Source organism: Protomyctophum parallelum (genome assembly GCF_964188405.1).
Source record: "Protomyctophum parallelum genome assembly, chromosome: 20".
Lineage (NCBI taxonomy): Eukaryota > Metazoa > Chordata > Actinopteri > Myctophiformes > Myctophidae > Protomyctophum > Protomyctophum parallelum.
The window spans coordinates 20955597-20966853 of NC_139718.1; the positions used below are offsets into that span (position 1 = coordinate 20955597).

Consider the following 11257-nt stretch of genomic DNA (forward strand, 5'->3'; position numbering starts at 1 on the left):
GTCCCTCTACCAAATGTTTGATTATATGATTGATTTCGAGATATGCGATGAGATATACTTTATTAATCCCCGAGGGGAAATTGAATCAACTGGAACAGAAAAACAATATGCAATTTCAATGTCAATATGATTTGGGAGCATTTAAACAATAAAGCAAAAACAAATAAAAGCACAGTAAAGTAAGCATGCCCTGCATGAAGATGACGATTGAGGGCTCAAAAACTGTATATTGTATTGGCAAAATACACGGGAGAAAATATATTTGGAATGGAAAATATATATTTTCCTTCTGCGTGGGAAAACTTGTTAATCGTAACAATAAAAGACAAAAAAATAAGGCTGACAGCTGAATCATATTATGTGAGGTTTTTTCTCTCTCTTAATAAGGACTCTTAAGATGGAACATTTCGATTTTGAGAACTATAGAGCAATGTTGCAATACTGTGGAAATATGGCCTAAGGTTGTAACTTCTGTTTCTTTGCTTCACAATACCAGTCCAAACATGACATATATCAAGGCTGATCACAATGACGAAATATATTATATCAAAGTATATTTCATTATTATTACTTAAAGCCTCACTACCGGTATGTAACTTTTTAATGAAATTTTTTAATTTTGTCCAATCTGTATGGTAGAGTATGTTAATACAATATAACTCACATAGGCTGTAGTTCAATTGGGGTGGTTGTATTTTGTCTCCCTGCTCTTATTGAGACCTTTAGATTGTGTCAAAGGTCATGTCTCACCTAGACACAAGATCTGACACAAATCTTTACCTGATGGTCAAGATTCAATGTATTCCCTGAGCAACGTTTTCCCTTATTAGACTATTGTTATTGTGACACTTTTTTTCCCCCTCCGGAATAATCAAATCAAACTTCCGCTGTGATTGGCCGAGCTTTGCATAACGTTTGCTAATTGGCTGTTGTTGGTTACGTAACCAATCTATGTTTTACAATATCGTTTATAACTATTTTAATCTGAAATTTTTTGAAATTCAATTTGAAAAATTGAATCTTGTGTTTCTCATGTTTGGCACACTGTGGTAAAGCTCTAACACGAGATATCTCGTGAATGGCACAGAATTTACCCTGTGGGATTAATAAAGGTCTACATTACGTAGTAAATGCGTCGGCTTGGAGTTGTTATTGGTGACTCCTGTAGGACTACACCATACAATGCAATCAGTGGCTTAGGATCAATAACCTTGTATGAAAAGGTATTAAATACACCTGTCCAAAATGTAATTTTAATGGCCCTTTTGTCCATAACAAAACGTGACATTGTAATTGGCTGACAATATTAGTGGGACTAGGCTCTGGACATCTCCATTTATGGGGCTGGCCTGTTCTCCTCGTCCTGTTAAATGACACTAAAAGGTAATATGCATGAGCATGATAAAGTTTGCAATTCGTCCAGTGTCCATTTGTGTTTCACCCAATTCCGGTCCAAATAAGGATACAGAGTTTGCAGCACTGAGGTCTTACCAGCTATTTATCAGGCAGGTGTCTGTGTGTGTCTTTGGTGCAAGGGGAAAAATAAGTACCTGTGACTATTCTTAGGGACACTGGGGCTTTTGATTCCTTCATTCAAGCTGGTGTTCTTCCGTTAAACCATGATTCTGACACTGGTGACAAGGTGCCTGTCCGGGGCATAGACATGAATCGGTTACTATAGGTTACTTTATTATTAAAAAAATACTCAGTTTGGGAAAAGCTATGGTTAAGTTTACTATGGGTTTGGTCTGTTCTGGTCAGGGTAAGTGTCCGACAAAGGGTGTTTAGCAGCCAATGAGTTTGTTGAAATTGAGTATAGACTACCACTTGAGGACCTACAACCAGAGCCTGACAAACAAAAGTCGGTCTAAAGCCAAATTCATCGTAACACTCCATCCGCATGTTTTTGTATTGGTAAATATTCAGTGGTCTTCATCATAACACTCGATCCGCATGTATTTGTATTGGTAAATACTCGGTGGTCTTCAAGAAGTGGCCAAATGATAGAAGAAGAGAAGTAAATTGTCGTATTATAATGAATATTATATTTCCATAATTTAAAATTTGTCTTTTTTTTCTTCATAATTAAAAAAAAAATCAACATCTCTAGCCCTCTACGTCCAGAGGCTCATTTGAGCGCCTCTCACTCTGGTGTCTGCTCGCCATGCTAATCTGACAGGTGGCCGTGTGTGACTCTCTTTTTTTTACTCTCCTGAAGTGGGCCACAATGAACTTTCTGAACTTCCTTGTGGCAAAACAATAAACTACAGGATCCAGAATGCAGTTGAGCCCCATAAGTAGCAGGGTGATCTGATGCGCATCATTGAGAGCCTGGCGAGTCTGCAGGTCCCAGGATGTGCTGCCCCAGCCTTCCCTGATCTCCAGAACTGCCAGTGTCCAGGGGCCTTGAATTATATGATGAGGCAGGAAGCACACGACAAACACTCCCACAACTGCTCCCAACATCTGGAGAGCCCTGCCTTTCACTCCCCTGGTGGCAGAGGATGCAGTACTCTTAGTACTGTGTTGTCGCATTATAGGGGATTTTGTCAGCAAGGCACGGGCAATAAGGAGGTTACAAACCACTACGAGGAGAAAGACCACAAAGAACATGCTAATAATGGCAAAATGTGTGGCTGCCACAACCCGTTTCTCCCCATCACTTTCCCCATGGTATCCCTCAAAACATCGTGACACGTTCCTCTCATCTACATTGACCCCCGGTGACAACAGGAAGGGAATGGCCATCGATAAAGTTGCCACCCAAATAGTGATGGTAACGGCAACACCACGGCGCCAGTTGTCAGAAGCAGCTGCATCCAGAGGCCGTGTGATCGCCCAGTACCGGTTGACACTGATGGCTGCGAGGAAGAGGATGGAGCAGTAGGTGTTGATGAAGAACATCGAGCCAGTCAACCTGCACAGGAAGTCAGAGTAGACCCAGTCACCATGGCGACTGTAGTAGCCAATCCAGAATGGCAGGGCACATACGAACAGGAAATCCGCAACGGTCAAGTTGGTCATGTAGATACGGATCTCACGCATGGCTTTAGCCCCACGGAGACTGCGCAGGACAAATAGGACATAGCAGTTAGTGAAGAACCCCAAGACGAGGATGATGCCATAACCTACTGACAGGAGAATGTAACGGAAGTCAGAATCAAGGAAGGGTTCGTTGGTGGCAGCTGGGGAAACCATAGAGGAATTTTCTGTTGTACCAAGGGACACCGATGTCTCCAAACTCTCCATTGTGGGTTCTGTAGGCAGGTGTTCCATTAAGAGGACAATTTCTGTGGAAATACAATTGGTTATTATAACATAATAGACTCAATATACAGGTTATTATAACATAATAGACTCAATATACAGGTTATTATAACATAATAGACTCAATATACAGGTTATTATAACATAATAGACTCAATATACAGGTTATTATAACATAATAGACTCAATATACAGGTTATTATAACATAATAGACTCCAACCCAAAGTGAAGTGAACATGTCTTTGCCCTGGTAGTTCACCTGGTAGAGTGCATACCATATCAAGGTTCAGATGTTGCTTCAACCAGCTAAGATTGAGTCCGACCCGAGGTTCTCTTTTTCCCAGCAAAGATATAATGAGCTTGTGAGTCATGTGAAAATGAGCATCAAACTGAGTTTTGATATTCCATACTATTGTAAGCCTGAAATTGGATTTTAAAATCAGTGGGAGGGGACTATAACTTAAAAAGAATATATATATATATATACGCACACACACACACACACACACACACACACACACACACACACACACACACGCACGCACGCATGCACGCACACACACATAACAACCATTGAGCGTATACTTACCAAGGGAAAATGTTGAAATCCAACTTTTGTTATTGTATTTTACGCTGCACAGAATTATGAGCACTGACTGAACAGTCTTCAGGATATGATCTGTCCAGATGTCTTCGGGTTGATAACTTGAAGAAGTAGAAGTGTTATACTGACACAACGATGCTATACTCTCAAAACCACATCCTCTGTTAATTGCATCAACAGTTGTCAACAGTGCATGACTTTCAAAAATTGCTTGCCCAATGCCTTTAGTGGCTGGCCTGGTGGTAGTTTTATTTGAGATAGTAGAGAGTGTAGCAGTGCATTTTCATCACTTGAGGGCAGCAGAAGCCAATCTCCTTTTCCACATGTGTTTTGACTATGGTTTTGACTGCATATCTGGGCTGTTTCTGGGAGGCTATCTGAAATTAAACCATCTGGCACTGGTGATGAACAGGCAATGAAACATATTCATTATTTTAATCACAGTAAAGGCAAAAATTAAATGACAGCTATTGTCAATTACAGATGACACAAAAAGGCTTGACTTTATTAAGAATAATTATAGGGCCCCATTTTCACCAGTGCCTCACCCCTTATGGCCTTATCCCTAAACTTATTTGCCTTTTTCATTATTTTGAAAAACAAATGTGAATATTTCAAATAGCCAATCTACATTGACATGTTCTGAGCTTGTAGATCGGCTAGTTGAACAATTTTATAATGTTTTTCAAAATAGTGAAATTGTCAAAGAAATGTATAGGCACTGATGAAAATAGGGCCCTTAGAATTTACAATTTAAGAATTTAGCAAACAATCTTGAGTAAAAGAAAACATTTAAGTACTACAAAGTAACAGGGTGTTTTCAATGGAAATGAGTGAAATTGTATACCTGACTGGTTCATCATAATTTATATTGGCAAAATGTTCAGTGGTCTTAAAGAGTGGCCAAATGACAGAAGGAAATACTGAATACAGATGGAAATATTTACATTACTTTCAACATTTCAAGTCTCTCCCTCTCTGGGCCTCTACATCCAGAGGCTCATTTGACCGTCTCTCACTCTGGTGTCTGCTCGACATGCTAATCGGAGTGATGGCCGTGTGTGAGCAATACTCTCTATTTTTGACTCTCCTGAAGTGGGCCACAATGAACTTTCTGAACTTCCTTGTGGCAAAACAATAAACTACAGGATCCAGAATGCAGTTGAGCCCCATAAGTAGCAGGGTGATCTGATGCGCATCATTGAGAGCCTGGCGAGTCTGCAGGTCCCAGGATGTGCTGCCCCAGCCTTCCCTGATCTCCAGAACTGCCAGTGTCCAGGGGCCTTGAATTATATGATGAGGCAGGAAGCACACGACAAACACTCCCACAACTGCTCCCAACATCTGGAGAGCCCTGCCTTTCACTCCTTTGGGCTTAATACCAGAGGATGCAAAGCTGTGTTCTTGCTTAATAGGGGATTTTGTCAGCAAGGCGCGGGCAATAAGGAGGTTACAAACCACTACGAGGAGAAAGACCACAAAGAACATGCCAATAATGGCAAAATGTGTGGCTGCCACAACCCGTTTCTCCCCATCACTTTCCCCATGGTATCCCTCAAAACATCGTGACACGTTCCTCTCATCTACATTGACCCCCGGTGACAACAGGAAGGGAATGGCCATCGATAAAGTTGCCACCCAAATAGTGATGGTAACGGCAACACCACGGCGCCAGTTGTCAGAAGCAGCTGCATCCAGAGGCCGTGTGATCGCCCAGTACCGGTTGACACTGATGGCTGCGAGGAAGAGGATGGAGCAGTAGGTGTTGATGAAGAACATCGAGCCAGTCAACCTGCACAGGAAGTCAGAGTAGACCCAGTCACCATGGCGACTGTAGTAGCCAATCCAGAATGGCAGGGCACATACGAACAGGAAATCCGCAACGGTCAAGTTGGTCATGTAGATACGAATCTCACGCATGGCTTTAGCCCCACGGAGACTGCGCAGGACAAATAGGACATAGCAGTTAGCGAAGAACCCCAAGACGAGGATGATGCCATAACCTACTGACAGGAGAATGTAACGGAAGTCGGAATCCAGGAAGGGTTCATTGGTGGCAGCTGGGGAAACCATAGAGGAATTTTCTGTTGTACCAAGGGACACCGATGTCTCCAAACTCTCCATTGTGGGTTCTGTAGGCAGGTGTTCCATTAAGGGCACAATTCTGTGGAAATACAATTGGCAATATACAGGTTATTATAACATAATAGACTCAATATACAGGTTATTATAACATAATAGACTCAATATACAGGTTATTATAACATAATAGACTCAATATACAGGTTATTATAACATAATAGACTACAACCCAAAGTGAAGTGAAGATGTCTTTGTCCTGGTGGTTCACCTGGTAGAGTGCATACCATATCAAGGTTCAGATGTTGCTTCAACCAGCTAAGATTGAGTCCGACCCGAGGTTCCTTTTTTCCCAGCAAAGATATGAATGAGCTTGTGAAAATGAGCATCAAACTGAGTTTGAAACGGTCATAAATCATAAATCCAGAACAATGTGTGATTGCTGGCGTGGTGGCATGTGAACAGCAATTTCTAGAAGGGCAGCTGCAGCGGCATGAGACAACACAGCAAACATGCAAATGAGCAATGAATATGTCAGTCAGAAGCAGAAATTCGGACACATTAGTGTCCCTATTCTGGCCAGGCAAACATTCAGCAAAAATAGTATACCAGTATGTACAAGCTCACAAGCTTGTACAGATCAGCTATTTTTGTCTCCATGCCGTGCTGTGACTTTTTCAGTTTTGTATGTGTTTATGGAGTTAACATTACTCTAATAGACAAGTTTTTCAACCACCCTACTTGTAATGTGATGTGACAATGAAGATTGCGTGTGTACGGGTATGGGTGGGCAATAATATTTATAGAATGCAACTTTAATTATCATCACTGATCCTATTATTATTGCATCCCCATCTTTACAAATCATACCAGCTATTAAAAATGTTCTCAATATTAAGTTCTTTAACACTTTCTTTAACACATATTCTATATGGCTGTCCACCTGGAACATAGCCAGAATACGACATGGTATCTCTTAGAGTCGAGCAGCACAGTATGGGGACACATAATTAAATGGACAGCAAATACAACAAACTTACAGAGGAGAAACGTTGAAATCCAACTTGTATGCCAAAGGTTGTATGCCAAATGTAGCTTGCTAATGCCTTTAATCTTAGTGTTTTATAAGCCAGTGGTTTTCAACATTCTTCATATCAAGGTCCATTATTTATTCTGCATTTGAGCCACAGACCACCATTTGCTGAGATTTAGCCTCTCAGACCCCGAACTCCATATGCTGTATTGATGTGTTACCATAGGAGAGATAACAGGCAAACGTTGACCTTTTTTTATCAACATTCTCTATTTGTGTAGACTTCTTGTAAATTAAGTAATACAGATGTTTAACTTTACGGATCCAGTTGGTTTAATTTTACGCTCTCAACTTAGAGTCTATAAGGGTACCAAATCTCCATCATTTAGCTGGGAACCTCCTGGAACCCCCTCAAGGACCCCTGTGGGTCCCCACACCCTGAGTTGAGAACAACTGGGCTAGGCTATATTGTGACAGAATGCCTTTAAAATAGGTTTACAACAGTCATACACTGTTAATTCTCGAGCGCAGCAAACCATATAAATTATAGGCCTAATTATCTTTAAAACATTCTACAACTATGTGATGATAACGTTATCATGATATCAGATAGCATGCCTAATCCCTGGCTCCAACTACTAAACAACCTTGCACATTTTAATTCAGTAAGGTTGACTTACCCAAAGCACTTGCATGCAGTTCTAAACTAGAGTGAAATAAGTTGTTGAGGTAAGTGCTGTGGGAGTGGGAAGACTGGGAACTAGGCGTCATAGTGAAACAAGCTGAGGTGGGTGTGGCCAGGTCTGTGAAAACAAGTTAAAAAAAGCGACTAGGCTAAGTTTTTCCACTTAACATCGGCTTCCACTTAACACCCCCCCCCCCCCCCCCCCCAATGCAACCTGCAACTACCAATATTTACAAGCAACATTACAGGAAAACAAGCCCAAAGTAGCTTATAATAAGCATGACAACCGTGGTGCTGTGGGAACATAGGCGTAATTTACACTTGAGGTGTGAACTTCTCCGAGACATCAGGAAAGTCCATGATGAGGCAACACTTCCTGCAGTGTTTCCTCTAGCCTCGGGTTGTAGCCTATACTGCTTGTCCACTCAAGTTTCACATCAATCAAATGGATCATATTTCACACTTGAGCAATCATGTAAATCCCCTTGCTGCATGTTGTAGTAATGTACAGTATAATGTAGGCATATGCCTACTGTGCTCTGAAGTACAGCCTGTGAAGAGATATTTGATGAATTGAACAATGTGGACCCTGTTGTAAACAAGTGTAATGCTTAATTGGGTCGTCCACTCACAGTTAACAGTCTTTGTATTGAGTTTGTGCTTAAAATGTACTGTAAATTCTACAAACTGTTAATAAATATTTCAATCAATCAATCAATGTTTACTCTAGGTCTATTATGGTAAGCACTTTTGGCACTTTGTAACTTTTGTTTAATGAATACAATGTAATTTGGTCCAATCAGCAGGACCGGCAGTGATGTCGTCTAGACAGAGGCTGTCGATGAGAGTTTCGTCGGCTCTGATCTGGTGAAGTCTGGACACTCTTGACTTTAGCTGGGAGACCTCTTGGGACAGCCGTAGGCAGCGTTTGCAGTCGGGCGATGAGGTAGGTGATACCATGATGATGATGATGATGATGATGATGATGATGATGATGATGATGACGATGATGATGGCTGAGGGTTAGAAAGCAGCTATGGCCAGTTGTATCTAGTCTCCCTGTTCTTTTAGATCGTGTCAAAGGGCATGTATCACCTAGACACAGGATCTCATCTGTAGGCCGTATTATCAGGTCACTTTATTGAGTAGAACTTTTAACCCAAAGTCCATAAGGGAATTGTCTATGCAAAAATGCATTGAATAAGTATTGCCCATGGGCCATGACGTCGGAAAGGAAATGAATTTACTATAGGCACTTTTTCTTGGGTCCCAACACAACCTACTTTTGACCTGAACGTAAGGTCAATAATTTATTCCCTGAGCAAGCAGGCAGGCTGTACGCTCATTAGCTCAATGGTAAAAGTATGACTGCCATAATTATGTTTTTGTCATTATTTTGTTTGATATTTTACTTATTTGATGGTTTGGGTAAAATGTGTGTTCCGGAAGTTTGTTTGTGTCATTTCCGGTAACATGACCATATAGTTTGGATTTGGAATAAGCTCAGGATCGCACAGTTATTGCATCTTCCGTCCATGCTGAGCAGACGGGAGCTTGTCACATGGAGCGTACAAAGTTAAAGTCCTGGTTATGATGTGTTCATGGGTTCCTCTCACTACTTCATGCTCTTTGAATTACGTGCAGTCAGTGAGGTAAAGACTTGTTTTGTACATGAGTAATTTCTTTATATTATATTATGTGCTTTATTTCATCATGATTTATTTGTGTTTTATGTCAGTTTTGACGTGGGCTTTGGAAGCGATGCCATGCTACAATAAAGCCGTCAGTACCTACACACAGAACAACTGCCTCAATCGTTCTTCAAGTTCATCAAAGGGCGTGACAAAAAGGTTTCAGAAAACGGGTTCAAATCAGGAAAGTAAAGTTACATAGTGCAGCTTTAAGCGCGTGCGTGTGTGTGTGTGTGTGTGTGTGTGTGTGTGTGTGTGTGTGTGTGTGTGTGTGTGTGTGTGTGTGTGTTGCTCTCTCCATAAAATGAAATTTAAAGGAATGGCAGACCTAATATTATTAATGCATTTTTTGTGCAACAATGCACAATGTGTGTGTCTGTGTGTGTACTGTATATACAGTAGGCCTACAGCTCCATCTCAATTAATTAGAATATTGTGTAAAAGTTCATTTTTTCCCATACTATAATTCAAAAAGTGAAACTTAAGTATTTAAAACCTTTTCTTTTTGTTTTAATCTTGATGATTATGGCGTACAGCTCATGAAAATCTCAACAAATTAGAATATTTTACGAGACCACTAAAAATATGTTTTTTTTAAACGAGGAATGTCAACGATCTGAAAAGTATATTATTGTATACAGTCTATAGCCTACTTGGTCTGGCTCATTTTTAACAAATTATTTCATCAATGTGGCGTATACGGGTGATCAGCCTGTGGCACTGACGCACTGTTGGTGAAGCCCAGGATTGCTTAAACAGCCGGGGGAAACAAAAAACACTATACTATACTACAGTGGACCCTCTTGTAAACAAGTGTAATGCTTTATGGTGTCGTCCACTCACAGTTTTTGTATTGAGTTGTGCTTGAAATGTACTGTAATTCTGCAAACTGTTAATAAATACTTCAATCAATCAAACGTTCACCCCCTTGTTGTTGGCCAAACAGTGTAGGAATGCATTTTCAACACTTGGGGGCAGCAGAGGTCAATATTTGTTTTTTTGTTAGTTTTTTTTACCTGTTAGACCCAATAGCAAGCAATCTCGCAGACGAGACGTGCTCCGTGAGCGGGCCGTGCTCCGTGAGGGGACCGTGCTCCGTGAGGGCGGTGATCCGTGAGGGACCGGAAACTTAACTTTGGTCCATTATTTCTCCACTTTAATAATACCAATTGGTATTGTGTTTTACATTATTTTAATCATTGATTAGTCACCTTTACAACGAGGTACAGCTTGTCATGACCACCACCAGTATTAGGGCTGTCAAACGATTACATTAAAAAAAAATACATTACATTACATTTCTTAAAAATGTATTTAGTCATGATCAATGATGTCCAAAATATGCCATATTTTTCTGTAGACTATATTGTTGTGGGAATAGAAAGATAAATAACAGTAGACCATCTTGCCAATCAGACTATACCAGTAAGACGCCCTGAGGGCGAGAAGTGAGGTCACGTGCACACATCTGCCTGGGTGACGGCAGACTGCTGGGCGAGCGCTGGTGCTTTGGCATATGGGGGTCAGATCAACATATTATGGAATTAATTCTGTACTGGCCATGGTAGAGTGTCTTGAGTGTACAGGGTTTGATGAGGTCAGATCAACATAATTGGAATGTCAGAACAGGTCAGCTCCATATATGGAGATCTAAGGGTGGCAGCGGGGGCAGTGTCTTGAGTGTACAGGGTTTGATGAGGGCCCAGGTAGGGCCGGGCCTTCATTTTTGTGCCTGAGAACTCTACTAATAACTTTGGGGCGGGCCCATCTAGAGTTTGAATGGACAGGTATGATGTATCAGTCAAAAGGGAAACATCGAAGAGGAAGGACGGGTGGGGAAGGATCAACATATGGAATGTCAGAACAGGTCAGCTCCATTATGGAGGTTTGAGGTCAG

The 11257-nt window shown here is 41.1% G+C and overlaps 2 protein-coding genes across 2 annotated transcripts; both read right to left on the bottom strand.

Moving 5' to 3' along the window:
- Positions 1–1633: 1633 nt before the first annotated feature.
- On the bottom strand, positions 1634–3983 carry LOC310877489 (platelet-activating factor receptor-like). The gene is made up of 2 exons (XM_083791364.1): positions 3858–3983; positions 1634–3290 (listed from the first exon to the last, which is right to left on the bottom strand). Exon 2 carries the CDS (start codon positions 3274–3276, stop codon positions 2107–2109), a length of 1170 nt encoding a protein of 389 aa, XP_083647490.1. The 5' UTR covers positions 3277–3290; positions 3858–3983; the 3' UTR covers positions 1634–2106.
- Positions 3984–4751: 768 nt separating this feature from the next.
- LOC310877490 (platelet-activating factor receptor-like) lies at positions 4752–6021 on the bottom strand. Its single transcript, XM_083791365.1, has one exon. The coding sequence runs from the start codon at positions 5994–5996 to the stop codon at positions 4827–4829; it is 1170 nt and encodes a 389-aa protein (XP_083647491.1). The 5' UTR covers positions 5997–6021; the 3' UTR covers positions 4752–4826.
- Between the last annotated feature and the right edge of the window lie 5236 nt (positions 6022–11257).

Excerpts from the sequence above, each read along its gene's own strand:
- LOC310877489 (XM_083791364.1), bottom strand. The coding sequence starts at position 3,276 with ATGGAACACCTGCCTACAGAACCCACAATGGAGAGTTTGGAGACATCG.
- LOC310877490 (XM_083791365.1), bottom strand. The coding sequence starts at position 5,996 with ATGGAGAGTTTGGAGACATCGGTGTCCCTTGGTACAACAGAAAATTCC.